Here is a 23235-nt window from a genome sequence, read left to right on the forward strand (position 1 = left end):
GCAGGTAATAGGAACTCCTTCAGTGGCAGTGCTGTTAAAACAATTAGTTCCACTCATGAGAGTCGAAAGCATTGAAATCACAGAGTCGCTTGTCCTGGGATTTGGAAGGACAAACTCGCTTGTGTTCAGGTATGACCCAGTCATTACTGATAACAATACTGTATAACTCATTTTCTAATTGTTGGACCATTTTTAAATGTCTAACACTATTAGTAGTCAATATTGGCCGTGCAAGCAGAACTGATTACTGGCAAAAGTTGTCCCTGATGTCACACTGTGCTCACGCATGGGCTGAAATCTCCTGGCCAGGTCTGCTAACCCCACTTTCAGTGGATCAGAAGCATCATTAGAATATAAAATTAATTGAGTGACTTATAATGAAACTAGCTGTGTTACCTGGGGAAATTGGACTCCGTTATAGTGCTGTTGGTTAATCAGATATATCAGTACTATGTAACTAAGTCCTTTTCTGTTAATTAATATTTGTATTTTTTAAAGGGGTTAATATTAGTTCACTTGAGCTGCTTACTGCAACATGCTAAATGCAATTGTCCATGAGTGAACCATTTCTGCTGTAGATCAGTTCTTGCTTTTCCTAGTGACTTGGCTTGTGTTGAAGGTCATTGCAAAACAGAGTTTTACAAGAAGCTATATTCTTTTGAATTGAAACATTAACTTTTGAGTATATAATAGTGTTATTATTAATGAGATGTTTATGATTTTCACTTGTTTACATTGTTCACTCAAGCATATCTTGATGTGTTTTTCATCAGTTGTATCATCAAGTTTCTTTTTTTGCCATATCCATAACTAGACAATAAAGTTCTAAGAATGAATCATGCTTTACTTTTAACTTACTACTAGCAGAAATGACATTCACAGGCCGCACATTTACAGTGACCTTCCATAAAGTTTGAGACAAAGACACATTTTTCCTTGATACCCCTCTGCCCCACACTTTAAAATTACAAATCAAACAATTCAGACGTGATTAAAGTTCACATTGCAGATTTTCATTTAAGGGTATTTGCATACATTTTGGTTGCATCGTGTTGAAATGATTACTTTCGTCAAAATCGGTTAACTAGGAGTCAAGTTATTTCATGTGAACAGATAGACAGACATGGCTATTGCAGAAGATAATTGTCACATTACATGCAAACACACCTATAAATGGCAAATGCTAGATTCCTTAAACTTTAGCGAAGTTTATATCCTTCCAGTTGAATGGAATGTAAATGTAAAATGAATACCATGGTATCAGTTGACACTGAAATTTTCTTAGACTGTTCTTGTAAAGTCGAATTGTAATGAGAAGGCAATGGTAATTACATTACTATATAAATAACCATTTTCTTTTTATCTTAGTCTTTTATGAGTGAGAAATTTAGAATGCATATCAAGTGCAACTGGGGCACATTCTAAGAATCCCCTGTTACAGAGTTGCTGTCTAAGTGATGTTCAACATCTACATTAAAAGCCAGTACTAATTAAGCCTTATTTAAAATAGAGATATATACTGTGTAGTAGGTCAGACTAACCTTACTTGGCTTAGCAAGCCATAGCCAGACATTCTTAATATCAGTTCCTTTTTGACTGGACCATTCTTGGGAATGCAGCCTCTGCATCTTACTTGATAAGATGATCACCAAGTGACATCTCAGAGCCATCTTTTCACGGTACCGTCTAAATACTTGCTCAAGCAAAGAGCTATAACTCAAGGATTGGTAGTCTTGAGGGATAGAACTTTGCACCAGTGGTCATCCTAAAAGAATGAGCTGATGTGTACCCAAGAAACCAATAGCAAGATGTCTACTCCTGGCTTTAAAACACCCCAAAACACCCTAACTCATTTCTTCCTCTATCCACTCACTGTTCAACCTGGCCATAACTTCTACTGTATATCAGAGACCCCAGTGCTTCTAGGATGTGGCTGTAACAAACCTCGAGCAATCCCTTCTAATCCAACCAGACTGGAACAGAGGAAGACTGTCTGTAATAGGAGTTGGATGAGTGGTGCCATTAGTTCAAAATTTAAGGTAGCAAGTGGCCGAGCAGAGAAAGCCCTATGTAGAGCGCTTGCCTTGCTAATGACAGGGTCTGACTTATTACCAGCTGACCCAGCAGATATAGCTTTGCCAGCAACAAGAGGACTAACACAGTGTATTTGAATCTCAAAGAGACACTGCAGTACCACCCGCAACGAGAAGGTGTGACAAAGACAATGAAGGAGACAAGTTTCTGAACAAAGGAAGAAAGCATGCTTAAGATTCTTTCACATATCGTGGAGAAAGACATATGGGAAATGAACAAAGCATCACTTACATCAGACCATAAGTACACCTACTTTGATTCCGAGAACTATTAATTGTGACTTGATAGTTCAAAGCCAGCTAATGTATTAAGGTATTGGCGTAACTGTAATGTAACTGAAAGATGATAACCTTTGTAAAGGATAAGTTCTAGTTGTGTTCTAAGTTTCTTCTTAAAGTAAGAAACCACACTTTACACACACACACAGAAAGTCTGTGAAAGGGAGGTAAACCAACGCTGAGACTAGCTGTGAGAAAATTAATGATACATTGCAGATAATAGAAGCTTCATAACTAGTTAAAGAACTTATCCATCAAAAGCACATGAATTGAAAGATCAGAATTCTTAAGTTATGTGCACTTTTATTATCATTATTATATAAATAAATTGTATTATTTTCTTTATTTCAGCTAGTGTGATTTAGGTTATTTGTGAAAGTAAGTCTATCACCACAGCAAAGCACAACAGAGAAAGTGAAAGTGTGAATGTAGACTTTCTCCAAATTATTAACCTCATTCATTAGTTGTACAGATCTATTCATATTTCTGGTGTCCTGCTGGAAAGTGAAGCAGAGGTCCCATGCTCAGCCTGCATAAATTTGACATCCCCCTTTGGGACGTCTTGTTAATTGGTTTAATTTAATTACCAATATTGCCAAGAGACCCCATATTGCAGTCATAGTGCTGACTAGTCCAGCCAGAGGAATTCTCTTTTGGCTAAGATGGTTCCTTTCCACACTGGGTGTGAGCCCTGAGTCACAGCTTGTGACAGTAGCACATAGGGACCAGCTTCTCATATATATATATATATATATATATATATATATATACATTAAATAAAATGGTAGCAGAAAATTCCTGAAACAGAATATTCTGATTCAGTTGAAAAGGTTACATCTTGGTTACAGTTCTCTTAATTGTGTGTCAGGGGTCAGTGGTGCAAGCACTGTGGCCATTATTTGACAAGAGAGCCTTCACCTAGGATGTGGATCCCAGAGTGATTTATAAGGGATATTTTTGCTGAAGTTTATTCAACTTGGAGAAGGTGGAACCAGTGAGAAGTTTCTAGTAGGAATGCAAGAGGACAAGCCATTTTAACTTGTCAGTTTCCTCTTACCTGTAGAGACCCACATATGTTTACTATCTTGATCTTGTTCTCACCCCATACCCTAACTTGTACCGCTTTTTAAAAGTTCTCTTTATATATATATGCACATGTTCTCAATGCTTGTAACGCAGTGTTGTAAGATATTTGTATGTTTTGCATGATTTAGGTTGTGCTTTTCAAATACAATTTATCATTTGAAGTAATTATTCCTGTATTTTTTTCAGTTGTGCATAGTGTTTCTTATAAAAAGGAAATAACTGAAGGAAAAAAGAAATTCATTTACATTAGTAATGACACAATAATTAGAAAGAATGCACTTGCTGGAATAATAAATGTTTTTTACTAAATGCATGCTTACATATTGCAACTTTAAAGATGACAACAGGCCATTCACACCACCCAAGCACTTTTATTTATATCCAAATTCAGTTTCCAACACCATATTGAGTAGAAATGTAAATGTCTCCTAGGAGCTCCATTCGCCCACATTCCTAGGAAATGAGTTCTTGTTTTGACAGTCGAACAGTTGTTTCTAAAGTTTTCTTAAATTTATCTTTAACCAGGGAACTTGTTGAAGAGCTTCATCCTTTAATGAAAGAAGCATTGGAAAGAAGGCCAGAGGTAACTGATTTCATTATTATGCTCTGTGAAAAATTGGCATGTCAGTCATTTAGAGATGTTTACGCTCATACAACACCTTTCAAAGTATGCATGCATGCTCTCAAAGCTCCTAACAGAACAATTATTGGATTTGTACCACTTTAAGATGAGTCACTTGTTGTTATTTATACATAAATACAGACAACTTTACCCAGGGCAACTTTGACTATAAAAATACATTACAATTCCTGATGTGCTGTGCATTCATTGGCCAATTTATTGGTACCAGATATGACCTGCTTTTGTCCCTAGAACCTTCTGAATTCTTGAGAAATGGAGTAATGTTTTTGGTTAGCATTGGCTTGATATGCATTTTCAGAATTTGTGGCAACACAATTTATATTATAAATTCCTCTTGATCCCAAAGCTGCTCTGTTTGATTGAGAGCAGGCCATTGGATTCAACTTAAGTCACTGTTATGTTCATGGAACTAGCTTGAGACGTGTGTTTTGTTGTCTTGTTAGAGGCATTCATTCAAAAAGAGAACTTTTTTGTGACCGTAATGGGGCCCCCATGGCCTTCAACAATGGTTAGGTACCCCATCACATTCAAATGATACTCTTTTAGCTTTTAGGGTTGTAATGTGTGCCAAAAAACATAACCTACACTATTATGTTATTACAACCAGCCTGCACCATTGATATAAGAATGGACCCATGAATTCATACTTTGTACACCAAATTCTGGCCATACCATCTGTGTGTTGCAATAGACATTAAGAATCATAAGACCAGGCAATATTTTCCTATGTTCACCATTACAGATTTGGTGATCTTGTGTTTACTGTAGTGTTAAGTTTCCTGTTTCAAGCTGTCAGATGTGGATCTTGGCGTGTCTTCTGCCTCTGTAGCCCCCCTGGCTACTGGTCTTCATGCTGTATTTATGGTCTTTCTCTTACTTTGCTATTTGTCATTTTCTTCTGATCTTTCTCATAAATATGGTTCCTTCACTCACAGTACTGCTGCCCAGTGTAATATTGTTTTGTTTATTATAATGTTATTTTTAAACTCTTAACACAGTGTGAAAATCCCAGGTGGCTGATGTTTCTGAAATTCTGTAACAATCATATCTTGTGCCAACACTATAACACAGTCAAAGCTGCTATGATCGACATTCTTATGTTTGGCTGAGCAATAGCTAGCTTTTAACCATGTCAGCATGCTACATATTGAGTTGCAGCATTGTGATTTTTTTCTTGGAGGAGCAGGTGTTTTATCATTAAAGTGTTCACGAAAGGCACATTAGCCTCTAAGGATTCTTTCTTACTGGTAGACAAGATAAAATATCCAAATAAAGTTCCTGCCTTGTTTTAAATGTACACCCCACAGTACTTACCTCTGGAGATCCTCAACAAACAGTAGCCACACACTGCCGGGACCTGTTTTGGTCCCAGTTTTCTACCCCTGCAAGATCTGAACTTAAACAGTCTTCCTGTTATATAACTAGACCTGAAGGGCCTAGGTTGGGATTCCACAGATCCTGGATAAGTATCTCAAACCCTCATCATATAGCACTGCCAACCCATCAGTGAATGCTAATGTCCTAGTAAACCAGATAGTTTTAATGAGTGAGTACCAAACTATTTTTTAATCTAAGCTTACGTTTCCACATGTTAAATAAAATGTTGAGGTTATATGGTTTCACCCATTTCAAATCAAAGTCGCACAGCAAGCATGGAAGATTAGCTTTTTACTTGTTACAGTCTTTGTCTTTTTATGCAGATGTGATGCTTGCAAGCGTTGGGACGCAATTGCAGGTGGCTAGCCTAACAATGATGCCGAAGAAATGCTTCCAGATTCTCTCCTTTATAAGCTTCCTTTGCGGCTCATTATGCAAGAATTGCATCAGCTGAATACAGACAACTGATCATTTCCAATGTTTCAGTTACTTGTCGGTCAAGCCACTTTTAGCTAAATAAAATAACAAGCTGACTAAAAGAGTTCCAAGCACTTACTTCATAGCTTTTACAAGCATATGTTCACTGGTTAATTTATTTGAGTTAAAAACATGTACAATCATAATACAGTAGCTATAAAGTCAAAGTGAAATTTATTGTCATCTTAACGATATACAAGTATACAGATAGGGCTACAGTGTAACAGCATGACATGCAAATAATAAATTAAAAATAGAATTACAATTTAAATTTAAAATTAAAACACAAACAAGACAAGACATTTGGCAAAGACAAGACAAAGAAGTAGCAGCAATATTGATGTATAGTTAGCAATATGAACATTGATGCAATGTATGGTACAGTATTTATTTTGCAATCTAGATACGTAAATATAGTCAGTAGATATGTAATATAATAAGTAAATAATAAGTAATAGATATAGATAATACAGAAATTATCAGTGTATGATAATAGTTGTTTAAGATATGTGTAAACAATGACAGTTTAGAATGTTTCACAGCAGAAGGATATCAAGAGAGTCAAAATACTAGGCCAGTATAAGATTTTCAGTTTTTTTCTACATGCACACTCGTCTTTGCAGGACAGTGGCCTGCATGTATAAAAGTTCTGTTTTTAGTTTTGTATTTACATTTGCATATCTTCCAGTGTCCTTTAGTCTATTTGCATACATCACAATATCCCATTCCTCTTGAAAAACATTTACACATTCCTACAGTATGAGCTCATTGTAACAAGCTTGCTGACCAGACCTTCTGTCTAAAAGAGGCACTTGGCTGTTAAACTACACAATGAAAAAAATGCTATCTTTCCTTTCAAGTTCTATGATATAGGCTTATTTGTACAATTTATTTGATATGACGCTACATTCTATCTAATAATCTATTGCTATTTCGCACAAATTAAGTATTACAAATCTTATTTAACAGACTGTAAAAATGTACTTTTTTCACCCCAGTCCTGCAGACTGTTTGCATTAACAAACATCCATCCATCCATTTTCCAACTCACTGAATCCTAACAAACAGCTTTACCTAATAAAGTGGCCACTGAATGTATAAGAGGGTTTAATGACTTGCTCTGAGTCTCACCATGAGTCAGGGGCAGGGACTGAACAGGCAAAATGATTAATTTTAAAGGTCAGTGTCATAACCACTAGGATACACGATCCTAAAAACGTTTCAGAACGTTACAGCCGAAAGCAGAGAAATAACAAAGAATCTAAACTTGTTCAACCTGTGTTGAAGGAAGCAGGCTTAGGAATGGCTGTCAGTTTTTACGTATATGTGTTGCTTTTCTATTTGAAATATTGCTGAGTTTTTTGTACAGCACCATCTTTTCAGTTCTGAGTTGGTGATGTTCCTGGGGCAAGTCATTTTTTCTGAAGGGAGATTTGTAAGACAGGGAGGTGAAGTAAGACATTTTGAACGCTGAGGTTAGTTTATTATGCTTTCTGATAAAAAAAATGGTCATGTCAGGTTGGGGAGCATGCACTGGTACAGCATGTTGCTGCACCCACTACATGACAAAACACCTCGGGATCCCAGTTGGCAACTCCTTAGGCAAACACACGGTCCAGTCCCAACCTCCGGAAATGACCATCTACCTGCCACAGCCAGGTGTTACGTGGGTGTCCCTTTGGCCTGGACCAGCCACTCAGGTCCTCAACAATCCTGTGAGCCAAATCATCCTCGAGGAATTGCGTCAAATGGCCATAGTGCCATAACTAATGCTCCCTCACAATGCAGGTAATGTGCCACATTTGAGACTCCATGAGCAACCTCTTGTTCAACACAAAGTCAAACCAGAGGTACACAAGGATTCTCCGAAGAAACACAGTGCTGAAGGAGTCCAATCTTTGTCTTAGGTCACTGGAATTCATCCATGTCTCGCAACTATATAGCAAAACAAGAAGCACGAGAACTCTAAAGACTTGGACCTTAATCCTTTTGCAGAGATATCGGGAACGTCACACACCACTTTCCAATGACCTCATGACCCCCTTGGTCACCCAGTCTGTCTACTGATATCACAGGAAAAGCCACCAGAGACATGAATGTCGCTGCTGAGGTAAATAAACCTCTCAACAAGGTTGACACTCTAAACGCAGACAGACACACTGCTGTTGGCTGTGCCTAAGAGACCATTAAAGGCCTGGATCTTGTTTTTTATCCAAGACACTCGCAATTCCAGACACACACTCAATACTCAGTCTCTCAAAAGCCCACATCCATTTACTCTGCGATGATTACAGCATCGTCAGCAAAGTCAAGATCAATGAATTTTTCTTCACCAACAGATGCCCTACAGATCCTGGTTTCCACAACCCCCCCCAACACCCAGTCCATGCAAGCATTAAAGAGTAGAATCAAGAACACAACCCCTGACGAACCCCAGAATCAACTGGGAAAAATGCAGAGGTTCTGCCTCCACTCTGCACAGCACTCACAGTACCAGTATACAGGCTGGCTGTGATATCCAGCACCTTTGGGTAATCATAAGAAGTCACAGGATGTCCCACAGAGAACCTCTATTGACTGAATCGAATGCTTTACGAAAACTGACTGGCTGCAAAGAAACTCTGCCGATATTTGCAGTTGTGCTCAATGAGAACCTTGAGTGCTAGGATGCAGTCAATTGTAAACCTCTTTCGCGGAAAACCAGACTGCTCCAGTCGCTGATAGGTGAGCAAGTGATTATCACTCTCTTTAGTTTCTTTTCCTGGTTTTCTGTGGTGGCGATCTGCACCACCACCACCTAATCAAAGCACCGTGATGTCCCTACATTGATGGATTAAAAGCCAGAAGTCTACATGATCATCATCATCAAGTCCTTCCATGAGAACCCTAAATACAAAGATGACTGTTTCATTTATGTTAGGTAGAATGCCCAGAGGGGGCTGGGCGGTCTCGTGGCCTGGAACCCCTGCAGATTTTATTTTTTCTCTCCAGCCGTCTGGAGTTTTTTTTTGTTTTTTTTGTTTTTTCTCTCCACCCTGGCCATCGGACCTTACTCTTATTCTATGTTAATTAGTGTTGTCTTTTTCTAATTCTTACTTTGTCTTTTATTTCTCTTTTCTTCATCATGTAAAGCACTTTGAGCTACATTATTTGTATGAAAATGTGCTATATAAATAAATGTTGTTGTTGTTGGATCATATTGAGGATGACTCTACAAGGTTTCTGCAATCCAGGCGATCATCCTTCCCTTTCCAGATAGGGACGACAAGTCCTGTTTTCCAGTCAGTTGGGATAACACCCATCTCCCAAATGGAAGCAAAAACTGCTTGAAATGCTAGGAGGACCGCCTTACCATCAGACTGGAGAAGTTCACTGTGGATACCACAGATCCCTGCAGCCTTCCCTACCCTCAGCTGGTTCACCACCTGTGCAGTCTCAGTGAGATTGGGTGGTTCACAGCTAATTGGAGGATCAGGCTTAAGAACCGTAGGTCTAGAGATATCCAGCATCCTAGCTGGAGGATCAGCTTTAAACAGCTGCTCAAAGTAGCCAGCCCAGTGGGTCACAACTGCAGCATCATCCAAAACGACCATTCTATCACCTGCCTTGACTGCAACTCTCCGAGGAACAGATTCAGATGTGTATAATGCTTCAGTTCCCCTGTAAGCAGGAAGGGATCACAAGACCATAGATGGTATATCCATTGCTCACAGATTCTTCTAACAAACGCCTCCTTATTTGTCCTTCTCAGTTCCCGGTACAGATCTCAATTGCCATCAGGCTGTGTGCTGCCACTTCTCTCAATGATATTCATTGTGACCTGCAACATGAAACACCCCCTTCTGGGAACACCAGCAACATAAATACAGTCCTCAGCAACCTTCAGGGTCTTGTCATGGAAAGTCTCCCACATCACAGCAGGATCGGCAGTCACACCCAAGTTTGCAAGAAAGAAAGTGTAAATAAATAAGGAAGAAAAACTGCACTTTGTTGTTACCCAGTTTACCTTGCCTCAGAAACACTAAAACTCATAAAATAGAAATGAAGGTTGCAGTATCAATAAACATAAAATCATTTCTTAGAACTTTTCAAAAAGCTTTAGTATTAGGTTTGAGTTTTTGTTGTACTAAGTCATGCTTGTTCTTCTGTACATTCAGCTGCTGTATGAGAAGGTTGTGCACAATTTCATTGTGTCTGTGCTTACAAAAAAGATTTTGTTTTATCAAAATATTTCTTATTTAATCACAAATATTGTCAAAACAGAATAAGAAGCGTCGTGAGCGCAGAGACTTGCTGAGACTTCAGCTGCTGAGAATTTTTGAGCTGCTGGCTGATGCAGGAGTTATAAGTGACAAGTAAGTCTATCAGCTCATGGATTTGTCATGTCAAAGAATATTTTCTGAAGAGGTCGTCATATTCAGTCTTTATCTGTCTTATTTATTTTCCTCACAGCACAAGTGGGGCTTTAGAGCGTGACACACTGGCTTTGGGAGCTCTTTTTCTGGAGTATGTCGATCTCACAAGAATGCTTCTTGAAGCAGAAAACGATAAGGATGTGGAAATCCTCAAGGACATCCGGGCACATTTCAGTGCCATGGTGGCAAACCTGATACAGTGTGTGCCAGGTAAACATTTTACATTGATTTAGAGTCATTTAGAAAGCTGCCATGTAGAAGTGCCCTTGGATTTGAAATCATGTAGAACTGAGTGTCTGCTTAAATTTAATGAAACATATAATATTCAAGTCGAGTTTAATCTGTGAAAAACACATAATGCCTGGTTAGAAACTCTCCAATAGAATGAAATATGCCAAACCACAACTTGTGCTACCCTTATTTATTTTAAACCCTAAATAATACATTAACATAATTACAATTAAACCAGTTTTACTTTTTTATATGGTGTGCTTCCTTTGATGAGCTCAGCCCCCTATATACTGTACTTATATTTATAAACTAAAATTTGACAGGCATCTATCTCTCTTAATGTGGCTTAGGTTTAGGTCTCATTCACACCTGTGCATTTTTCAGTGTGGTTTTTGTGCATTGATGACATTCATTTTCAGGGGCTAATTCCACATGCCTCTGTCTGTCATTTTGTGTTTGAATAAAGATCTGAAGTTCAAAAAATAAATACAAAGAAAAACATTGGAGTCATCTTCCATCACAGAGATTTATGTGCAGAAAATGTGCACATAAATTTGAACACACCTGGTCACAGGCCTTTATTTCCCATTGATAATTCTCCTTCTTTGCTGATTTAAGAGGAGAGAGTGCTCAGTACTCAGAAAACTGCACTTCCCTTCACAGTGATTGGAGTGGGCATGTGGTCAGCCTCAACCACAGGAAGCAGGAGAAGGTGGTTGGTAGGGAGCGGCTAGACATGGCCCTTTAGTGTGTTTACCTGTGGGGGAAAAAAAAACACACTGATGTGCACAATGGTGTGTCGAACGTATGCAGCATGTCATATTTTTTAAAAACACACTGCTTCTCCTTGGTGATGTGAAGAGGGGCCATAGAATAGATTTTACTGGTGTGCTGGGTCAAATTTGTTATATGGCTGCAGAGAAATAGCAGGAAATACACAAGGAAACAAGGCCTAAGTGTCTGAAATGATAATGAAAGGTTAATTTAATGATAGAAGTAGTGCTTTGTATGGTAGATATGGGGGTGATTGATAGCTAAAATACCTGTTGGGGAAATTACAAGGGACCGCACAATGTAATGTTCTGCTAGTACTTGGGTCATATTGTAGTCTGTTTCTCTTTTTGTTTTTTAACAGTTTATTTGTTAAATATTATCAAGATTTTTGGTGACAATTTGAAGTCTTAATTCATGTAGACCATAAATATTACATTTTTTTGTAAATTAGACCTTATATACACGTTTCTTAATATTTTTGTTTCCTTATGGCTTTGCCATTTGTAATTATGTTGCCTTAGTAATGATCCAGAGACAAAATAAAATGTCGCCTCGACATTCCATTACTGCCAAAACCAACCCTAAAAGCCCACCTCATTGTGATTCTTATAGTTTACTGGTTAAAGATTTTAAGCTAACCCTTTTCCGTTAGATTTTATCTTTGCCAGTTACATTATTTGCTCAATTTCTGACTACATCTCTACACTTCTTCCCTCTTGTTCCAATGTTTAAAAATATCAATTACTAGAATTATTTTTTAAATAAAGTGCCATGTATTAGTTCGTTTATGTATGACTGAAGGTATAGTTGAAAGGATAGTTGTTGCTATATGTTAAAATATGGCATTTATTATATCTAACAAAAAATCAGTTTCTTCTTTTTTTTTTTTTTTAATTGTGGAAATGGATTTCAGGTATCTCAGCAGTCTCCACAGCAGGACTGGTAATACTCTGTTATTTATTATTATATAACATACATGAGTGTGTTGTTTAGGTTTAGCCCTGAGTGGGTCCTTGTGAAATGAGCCCTTATGTTTGTAATAGATCTGTCAACCAACAGCCGAGGCCAAAATGTTTCATATTTGACACATTCTTTTAATGGGCAGCATAGAAATGCCTCTCTATTATATAAAAAAAATCCTGGGGTGAGACAAGACTTGTTAGCCTGGGACGAGACGTGACTTTTTTTCAGAGAGATGCTTTCAAGTCCCGTGAGACGAGACTTTGTGCCAAGAGATTTAACCACGCTGGGGCCGGAAATAAAAGACAAAGAGTAGATGACAAAGTAGAACGTCATAAAAAGGTTTAAAAACATTGGCACGATACATATACAGAGCAGGTTAGGGATAATGAAAGTACAGTGAACCCTCGTTTATCACGGTTAAGCCGTTCCAGACTCTACCGTGATAAATGAATTTTCACGAAGTAGGATTCTTTATTTATTAATTGAATATTTTCGCAGTTAGAGTATAGAAAACCTGTTTACGACCTTCTAAATACGTTTTTTTAACATTATTAGAGCCCTCTAGACATGAAATAACACCCTTTAGTCACCATTACACTCGTATTACCCAATATATTAGACAAAATAAGAGAAAATAAGACATATTAGACGTTACAAATACTGTATCATATTACTAGGCGCACTCGCCTTTTAAGGCGACCGACTTTTATCCTCAATTTTTGTGCGCTCCATGTGTACATCAGGCATGTAAGTGTAGGGAATGAGAACATCAAAGTGCCCATTCATAACATCTCCCGAAAACCTAAGTTTGTTTTTTATCCCCTCAAGTGCCTGTCCAAAGTCGTACAATGTCAGCCCGAATCTGTACCGCTAAAGACGGAGTTTCATGCACTAAATAAGCTATAGATGAGAATAAGCAAGCACCATCTCCCCTGATATTTACCACGCGGTGAGGCATTTGTACTCCATCAACATTAATTATTTCCAGAGACATAATTTTGTCTTTTCCAGCGCATCACGCACAAAAGCAAGGGAACGATGAGAGCACCAGAACTCTGCTCACATCGCGTCGCTTCGTACCTCAAGCCGCAAGTAGTAAGTCTGTAATAAGCGGAATACCGCTACGCTTTGCACTCACGGGACGGAAGGACAATCCCGAACACTTTTATATAGTAGATTATTGTACTGTACATTTAATTGCACAAAATCACTAACCTATGAAGACACGACCTCAGTAGGAGAGTCTTCAGAGGTGGTGCAGTATCTTCAGCAGGTGCGTTGTTGTCTTCAGTGAAGAAGTACTAGGAGTAGGCAGTGGGTGTCTGGGTGCGCGGCTGAAGAACATCTTGATAGGCAGTTGCTGGCGCTGTCTTTTCATATGCGTGAGGAGGCTTTTGTAGGGTACTGCCATCTTTAATCATATCCAAGAGTTTCACCTCCTCCTGGATAGTAAGCATCTTCCTCCGGCACTTAGTTTTATTGTCAGAAGGCTTAGAAAAAGCAGCACGTTTAGGAGCCATCGTGGGGCTTAGATAAAAGTTCTCAGAAAGCGCATGCGTAGTGACGTAAGCGTGTGTGAGAAAAAAATCATGATAGAGTGAAGTCACGAAAGTCGAAGCGTGATATAGCGAGGGATCACTGTACTAAAATTCGAAAGTCTCAAAAAAAACGACAGTAAAGATCACATTAGTGCAATCTTACTTGGTGAAATAATGGAACAGCGAAAAGAGATTGAATATATTGTTCAGATTTAAACTTTAATTCGGAGACTTGTAGATTGTCTAATTCGTGTTGCCTTCAGGGAAAAGTAGTGTTTCTTCCCAGTGCAAAGGCGTATCCGTGAGAATTAAAAGATTAGTTGTTTGGTGAAAGTGAAATCAACATATGTGAGTGGCAGAGACTTGAAGTGGCTGGTGCAAAGTGGCTGGAGTGTAGTGCAGGCCGGGGGGTTGGCAAGTGAAGCCCCCTAGTACATTTAAAAATTCTTTTGGCTACATATGGGAACCTACATGATGCCCATGTAGACAATTAACCTGCAGTTTTTATAACACATTATTAAACAAGTTTATCTATCTATCTATCTATCTATCTATCTATCTATCTATCTATCTATCTATCTATCTATCTATCTATCTAAACTTTTATTCACAGACAAATAACAACATCTATTTATATTGTGCTTTCCAATACAAAGTTTAATCCATGGTGCTTTACAAATGGTGATAAGTGGAAACAAAGACAATAATTAAGTAAATTAATTATACTAAATGTCAGATGGTCAGTGGTGAGAAGAAAAACCTGTGAGGTTCTACAATCTAAACCCTGTCCAGGTACCAATGGGCATTCTATGGTATATCTAAGATACAAAAAAAGAAATCTAAAAAAGTGAGATCGAGTCAGCCAGTGCAGACGTCATCAAGGACAGGTCCTCAGTGTTGTTCTTCCCTCCATCAGCCTCAGGAAATTTCATACTGAAAGGTGCGGTGCCACAACTACATACGTAGAAGAGAAGCAAAGGACAATTTTTATTAGTCACAAATTTTACAAAATGCCAAATTTAAAAATTACATTTTTTCAAATGTTTTAATCACTATTTAGTTCTGAAATACTTTTAAAGTTCCAATGTTATTATTATTAATCACAGTGGCAAAAAAAAACCAATGTGGGAAGCTTTGCACTGCATCACTTTTTTACTGAAAGGAAATAAGCTGCCTTTTGTTTTACTGTTGCACCTTTAATGTATTTCAGGCTGGATTTACACTTCATAGAAGACGAGCATTGGCCAGTCAAATAGGAGCAAACAAAATAATCCACAAGAGCTTGCGAACACTCCAGCCAAATGTGACAGGCTATTTCTGTGGAGTTTTCCTGGCCTCTGTCTCTTTCCTTACATCAGTTTGTGAATTCTAAATTCAGTATTAATCTTCCAGTCAGATGGACTTGGAGACACTTTCTTAGTTTTCCAGTGTGGCAGAGTACTTCATCTTAATAAGATGATAACTACAAATTGCATGGTTCATATTAATTCATATTAATAAACCCAAACTTTGTGAGATAAACAAGGACAGGGCATTTGGTTTAGCAATCTCTGCAGCAGTGCTAACGTTTGTGGTGTGCCATCTGTGACAGCACGGAAGCATTGCATTTTGCTTTGCAGGAAGTTAATAAAGCATTTTGCTTCAGCGTAAGAATTGGTGTGAATGCAAAGATTCCCTAGGTTCATACATGGTGGGAATAAAAATGGAATACTTGTTCATAATGAATTAGTGATACAGCAAAGCTTATGTCTTATCACTACTCCTTTGTTTGTTGTACACTGAAGTTTGTGATATGTAGAATTTGAAAGAATGGACGAGGTTAGTGAAACATCATTTACTCTCACTCAACTTTCTTCACAAATTATGTCGAGCCTGCATGAAAGGGCAAAGTGATCAAACTCATCAAACATTACAGTGCTAAATGACCTGGTGCTAAATGCCCATAAATCAAAATACACAAAAAAATGCAGTAGACTTTTAGAACACACTCGCACTCTGTACTGTTCGAAGAATGAAATGCAGCATTCTGGAATGAGAAAACCAGCTAGTGTACTTTCATCAAAGGGTGTCGATTTATTTTTAAATAAACTTTGTGAGATAAACAAGGACAAAGCATTTGGTTTAGCAATCTCTGCAGCAGTGCTAATGTTTGTGGTGTGCCATCTGTGCGAGCATTGAAGCATTGCATTTTGCTTTGCAGGAAGTTAATAAAGCATATTGCTTCGCCATAAGAATTGGTGTGAATTCAAAGATTCCTAGGTTCATACATGGTGGGGGAAAAAAAACTGAATACTTGTTCTTTGTAAATTAGTGATACAGCAAAGCAAAAGTTGTTGTAGTAATTTAATGTGTTGTTTTTCCCACTCACCAATAACAGATGAAAAGGCATGATTGATAGATCTGCCCATCTTGTGTGTCGATTTTACATCTGATGCCACCTACCTGATGCCACCTTCCAGAAACATGTGTTTATAGCATTTGTTCTTTGTTCATCGGGATGGGATTAGACATCTTTTTTGGGTGTGTTTTCCTGGCTATGGAGGAGGAAAGAGAAGATATTGTTCACATCAGAACCCCCTCTTGTTCTGGTATGGAACTGCTTACCTTACCAGTGCCAGGAAGGTGGTTTGCAGGCATGCATGCATTACGATAGATAGATAGATAGATAGATAGATAAATACTTTATTGCCTTTGGGGAAATTTAATAATTTATTTTCCATAGCATTTTACTTTTTATAAACTATATTTTAATATTTGTTCATTTTTTTTAAACGTGGAAATGTTTGTCCAATCATCCATTGGCCCATCTTTTGAAATTACATAACCAGTGTATCTAGAGTAGAAGAGAATATGCAAACTGAACACTTTAAGCCTGTGCTGTGATACAAGCTCAGAACTCCACATCCGTGAACAGTGTTGTGCAGTATATCAGAGCTGAAAACAAACCAAAAGCACCAGTTTTTACAATGATGCAGTACCAGTATTAAGATAATTGTGGTACTGGACATAAATGGTTGTTTACAAGCATCTTACGCTGAATTATTTATTAGCAAACTCGAAAAGGGATACATTCCGCACAGATTTCTCAGTCAACTAGACTCATAGAACCTATGTATTGTGATTCTAGATGGCGCTGTCGCTCAATAAAAAATATCATCCTCTCCTCCCAGCAGCTCTATCACACTCTCTCCCAACTCTGGCTCTCCTTGCTGGGTCTTCACCAGTCCTTTTAAATAGTCCTTGACCTGGAAGTGCTCCTGTCCTTCTGTCCATGTGATTCAATAGCACTTCCGGGTCAGATAAAGACTTGTATTTTTCTTCAGCCCGGAAGTACTTCTGTTCTTCCGTCCCGGTAATTTGGCAGTACTTCCGGGCTATAGGGAAAATAAAAATCCTCGCGTCTCCCTGCAACGTCACACAGTGGCACCCACAGTACCCAGTAGGGTTGTGAATCCAAACACCATCTCCCTTGATGCCCTGTGGGAATCCGGGGCACCTCTACGATGCACGGAAGATGCCATCTAGTGTCCTGGATATGTCAACCGGGATGAGCTGCCAGACATCTACCACAGTTCCCCACCCTTAGCGAAGCACAGTGGGGCATAGCGTCCAGCCCAGCAAGGGTTGTCTTCCTCTAGGAGGTGTCATTTGCTGTGGCTGGTCCGTTGCTTCGTCCTGAAAAATAACCACAAGAAAACCATGGGGAGACACTGCACACATGTTTCACTTCCTCCCCGGTTCTCCGTGGACAGTTTCTCCACATATGGTCCGACTGGCAGCATTCATAGCAGAGCCGACGACCTCCCAATAGTCTCACCCTGCGAGGCTGAAAACAGGTTGGAAACGCTGGCTCTGCCCCTTTACCAGCTAAGGATGGGCCATCAGCTGCACATGAGTTCACAGCTCCACGCTCTATATTATCAGGAGACCCCCGTTTCTCTTCCGGGATCTCCTGTTTAATCTGGGACTTTCTCACAGTCTGGTTCTCTCTTTGTGTAAGAGAGAGACCCTTTGCTCTTTGCACCCCTTTTGATTTATGAATGACCAGAGCCGATGTCTTAAGGATCGAATCCATCCAGGAGGCAATGCTATTCTGCTGCTCCAGCTCATTCATTCATTCCACTGGACACTCAGTCATCATTCCGGTCTCTTTTGTAGGGCTCGAGGTTACTTGACACCTGCTACTAATTAATCATGGGGCCGTTTCACTCTGCGTCCATCTTTTTTGTACGGTAACGGCAACACTAACCTGTACTGCCGAATTAACCATCTCGGGAAGCTCCTAACCAAATCGTCGCAGGTACTCTTCCACCCATTTCAAAGGCACTTCAGCCGCTTCTCCCAGCTCCTCCACAATCTTCTTAATTGAAGACGCTATCTGCAAGAAACCTTGTGCGGGCTGGATGAACTTTTCCAGCTCCTGCATTTCAATATTATTATTTGTATCGGTCGGAGGTGGGCTCAAACCATCATCAACCCCACCTCCCAGCTGTGAGCCAATGAGCAGGCCTATTTCTGGCGCATGCTCTGTTGGGTCTCACAAGGATAGCTGGGAATTGGAGTTCCGGAATGCGGCTAATGGCCAACTGTTATCCGCCTGTTTTAATTTAGCGGCAGATCAATCAGTCATGTCCCGAACCTCCTTACCTTTGTGTGGGGAGAGTGATGCCTTGCTCGCCTCCCCCTTCCCCTTCGGAAAGTCCAAGTCCGTCGTTACATTGGTAAAGTAATACTCAGCAGGATGTGGACCTTCTCCTTCCCATAATTCCTCGGTGTAGGTCACGTGTCCCTTGCCGGCAAACTGTAGGCTGGAAGTCTTCATCGCTTGAATGATCCTCGGAGAGCGAACTACCGTCTTTGGGATTATCTCCTGCCTCTCGCAGAATCTCCAGATGATCTCCTTCTACGAGGTATGAGCACGGAATAAAGTGTAGTACTCGATGTTCTCGACCCCTTCCCCAGCACATACCTTGTCTTGGACGCCATCATCTGGAACTTTCTTCCGATATGGGAAGCCACTCTGTATCTCGTCTTGAATGCAGGCAGCATTAAGTGCTTGACTTCCCCTTGTGTTGTCGGTCTGCTTCGCTTTTTTCTTCCCCATGATGGACTGGCGAATGGGTTTGGCGGGTTCCTGCATGTCGTGACACTGTCTTGCGGTTTGGGTACACAGAATTTTTTGTCTTTTCAGGTTTCTGCCAAACAGACGGCCAGAAAATCCTGCCAGCTACGCCACTGTGACACTAGAGGGTGCTGTCGCTCATTAATAAATATCCTCCTCTCCTAATAGCATCTCTGTCACAAACTATCCCAACTCCGGCTCTCCTTGTTGGGTTTTCACCAGTCCTTTAAATAGTCTTTGACCCGGTCAGATAAAGACTTGTATTTTTCTACAGACCAGAAGTACTTCTGTTCTTCCGTCCCTGTGACTTGGGATTACTTCCGGGCTATAGGGAAAATAAAAATCCTCGCGTCTCCCTGCAGCATCACACGGTGGCACCCACAGTACCCAGCAGGGTTATGAATTCAATCTCCATCTCCCATGATGCCCTGCGGGAATCTGGGGCACCTCTATGCTGCAGGGAAGACGCCATCTAGCGTCCTGGATATGTCGACCAGGATGAGCTGCCAGCCGTCTTTCGCAATTTATATATGTTAATGTCATGCAGACTCTAAGGGTCCATTTCTCATAATTATTTGCAGATGTGTGTGCGTGTGGAAGGGTTCAACCAAGCATCTGGGAGTCAGTGGAGTGGGGAGAGGTATCTGTTATTTGCTTTGGTATTGTTTTGGTTCTGGTAGTGAGGTTCAAAAGCTGGAATCAGTGCAAAAGGCAAAATATTAGTACCAATTCAATGCTGTTTGTGAGCCAGTAGTGCTAATCTTTGTGTCACTGTGCTGTCCTTCACTACTGTGTATGTTGTTTTTTTCTTAGTAATAATATGAAACTTTGTTGGCTCTATTTTAGTAAACATTTTCACAAGTGGTAATGAAGTTTTGGAGAACCCAGCCAAAATTCTTTGTAACAATATCTACAACCCTAGAATTTTGTAAAGGTTAGAGTCCCCCCTTGGAGCAATTTTTTTTTTTTTTTTAAACGAAGCATGAATTTGATGGCTTTTTTGAAGGGCAACCGAAACTTTGCTTGGCTTTCCAAGTTCTTGATATTTGGACAACAAAGGCTAAAGCACTTTCAAATGTGCATATTCGTCCTTCTCTTGGATGATGCTGTCAGTCTATTTTCTGCAGTATTAGATTAGGCTGAATTCCTCTGAAGTAGCAAGCTGCTAAAAATAGAACAGTAATTAGGTACAAGGATGTGCAAGCAGTTAATCACAAGATAAGGCTGTTGGAGGTTCTATTTTTAAACATTTAGTCTGTGATGATGAATATATGATGGAGCCCCCACTTACAAGTTTGATGGATTTTACCTTTAAATGTCTCTGCTTAATTTCTCACTCCTGATCCTTCTTTTTTTTTTTCTTGTTTTGTCCACAGTCCATCATCGGCGATTTCTTTTCCCACAGCAAAGCCTCAGACATCACCTGTTCATCTTATTCAGCCAGTGGGCTGGTCCATTCAGTGTGATGTTTACACCTTTGGATCGTTACAGTGACAGAAATCATCAGATCACCAGATATCAGTACTGTGCCCTGAAGGTAATGCAATTCTGCATCATAATAAAATGTTATGAGAGAAATTTAAAATTCAATTAAAAAAATATTTTAATGGATGCATGAATCAGAATGAACCAAGCGCTACCAAGCACATTTTTGAGTTTAGTCACTAACGCCTGAGGGATTAAAAGTATTTTTTATCAGGGTGTGTTCTTTGCAGTGTCACTAAAAAACAGATTTATAGATTTGTTAATAAATCTGCCTTTATAGTCATTTCAGCTATAAAAGCAGCAAGGTATTCCAGGGTTACTTTGGACTTTTGTGTTGTATGATGAAAGTTTTATTTTATGTTTCTTTAGAAAGCCATGTCTCATGGGCAGCTTCCTGCCCTTTGTGTTCTTGGAGTCATGGAGGATATGATCTCCATGGGGCTGCATGATGCTCATCATCTAAAATTACCTTGCACATACTGTACAGCTGAATCCTTTTTTGTTAACTATAGGTCTTCATTTAATACAATTATCCCTCAAAAACAGATAGACATGCTTGTGTTATTGAATTATGTTTTTGACAAGAATGAAGTGCTGAAGCTGAAGGCTAATATCTCTAAGCATCTCATCCAGAGTATGACGTGCCCAAGATCTTGTGTGTTATCACTTCTCCTTTGTTTGTTGTACACTGAAGTTTTTCATATGCAGAATTTGAAAGAATGGACAAGGTTAGTGAAACATTATTTACTCTCACTCAACTTTCTTCACAAATTATGTCAGGCCTGCATGAAACGGCAAAGTGATCAAACTCGTCAAACATTACAGTGCTAAATGACCTGGTGCTAAATGGACATGCATCAAAATACACTGATAAATCCAGTAGAGTGTAAGAACACACTCACACTCATGTACTGTTCGAAGAATGAAATGCAGCATTCTAGAATGAGAAAACCAGTTATTGCTAGTGTACTTTCATCAAAGGGTGTCGATTTGTTTTAAGTCCTTGGACCAGCTGTACAGGTTACACAGTGAGGCATTGCAAGTTGTCAAATGCACACAAGCTCCTTCGCTGCCCTTTCACTCAAAAAATTACAGAGGGAACAATGTCTGGTAAGGTAACTTTTTAAACTCTTAGTTCATAGCAAGATAGAGGCCACAATTAGTCAGTGGTCAGTGCATTTCATAATGCATCAAATGTCACAGTAATGGCCATTGCCGTGCCACAGGCAGATGTGCCATATGAAGACATTGCCAGATATTATGGACTGCGCCACTCCATAGTGTCTTGACTGCAGGTAAGGACAAATGACTGTCCAATATCTGGTGATCTTGGAGTGACTACTACAGAGCAGGGATGACACTTCAGACTCTTCCTTTAGAGAGGTTGTTTCAGGTGATTCACCTGTAATGCTTGTTAAACTTACAATAGACACCAAAATAGCAGGAAAGCGAGGGGTAGGTTTCATGCAGATGCAGACCTGTCGGAGCCCTCTTGCTTGTATGTGACCTGCCACTACAGCAACACAAAACCATGTCACACACACAGCTGCTGTGGTCCCAGCTGTCTTGAGAAATGCTGGTGAGCAGGTGCTATCTTGGTCTTCCTTTTCTTATACCCAATCAGAGTTGCGGTCCTCTGCCTGCCTTTAGCCAGCGACTTTGTAAGACCCTACCGCAGGAGTGGGATAAATGTGACAACTGCAGATTCCGAGGCTTACTGGTTCAGTGAGACAGGGGTGTCAAGCAGTGGTGGCTTCAGTGAGCGGTCAGATGAGACACCAAAAAGCTGTTGTCATTAATATTTACAGTTGTTAAAGCTTTCCTGTTTTTGTTGTTGTATATTAACTACTGGAAAATTATGAGTTACCAAAAACTTTATTTTTCTTGTAATAATATTGTATTGTAGCCTTTATGTTAGTTAGACAATATTGTAGTATTTGTCATACATATTTTTTTTTATTTTCCATTGTGCATGTTCTTGAAGCTGACAATCTAAATTCATTCTTTGGTATCTTTTTTTCTAAAAATCTTCCAGTCAGTTCTTCAATACTTAACAATTTCCTATAGCCATTCAGAGTGTGCATGTGGGACACTTAATTCTGTGTACAGTATGGTGAGCACCATAGCCTCAGAGATCAAGAGCCATAAGTTCACATGCTGGCCTAGTCATTATTAGTTTGGCATTGTGGCCAATAAAGATGAGTTTCATTCAAAAGACCTCTCCAAAGTTAAAATATGCAAACCAGAAACTGAAACTTAAATACTAAAGAGAGTCAATCAATCAGACCAATTATTTTTAGTGAAAGGTCCAACAAGAGGTTACAGCAACTCCTCATTGCTACGTAATGTAGCATCAGGCAAGAGAATGTTGGATTATGTTGGGTGTGATGCCAGCATTGGTTGATGTCATAAAAGATGTGCTGGAAATATCATCAAGTTAAAAAAAAAAAAAGCCGAATATTCAATTAATGTTTCAAACATTCCAAAAATAGAGCTCATATAATTCTCTTTTGTTAGTCATGTTCATGAATATGGAAGTTACATTCAGAAAATGTTTGGCGAAACGTAATTTGCATGTACAGTAGATTTACATTTAGTGATAAATTCACCAACTTAATTGCGAACTAATAGAAAATCAATGTGTGTGTTAAACTATTGAAACCTGGCCTTTATTTACCATATATTAGAGAACTTTTTCACCTTATTGCCATAATAAGATTATTTGCATGGAATTTGACTTTCACATAAAACC

At 39.3% G+C, this 23235-nt stretch overlaps 1 protein-coding gene across 11 annotated transcripts in view; it reads left to right on the forward strand.

Annotated features, from left to right (window-relative positions):
- The window catches only part of LOC120523983 (protein furry homolog), a 468780-nt gene that overhangs the window by 336449 nt on the left and 109096 nt on the right, over positions 1 to 23235 (forward strand). For all 11 annotated transcript variants that reach the window (XR_005632732.1, XM_039745747.1, XM_039745746.1 and 8 more), the window contains 5 exons: positions 5 to 129; positions 3984 to 4041; positions 10219 to 10310; positions 10408 to 10580; positions 20375 to 20535. Coding sequence is in view for 10 of the 11 variants with exons in the window: in XM_039745747.1 (XP_039601681.1) it covers positions 5 to 129; positions 3984 to 4041; positions 10219 to 10310; positions 10408 to 10580; positions 20375 to 20535 (609 nt within the window). In the remaining variant the exon portion in view is untranslated. The remainder of the gene's footprint in view (positions 1 to 4; positions 130 to 3983; positions 4042 to 10218; positions 10311 to 10407; positions 10581 to 20374; positions 20536 to 23235) is intronic.

The sequence above is a fragment of the Polypterus senegalus genome, chromosome 2 (genome assembly GCF_016835505.1).
Source record: "Polypterus senegalus isolate Bchr_013 chromosome 2, ASM1683550v1, whole genome shotgun sequence".
Taxonomy (NCBI): Eukaryota; Metazoa; Chordata; class Cladistia; order Polypteriformes; family Polypteridae; genus Polypterus; species Polypterus senegalus.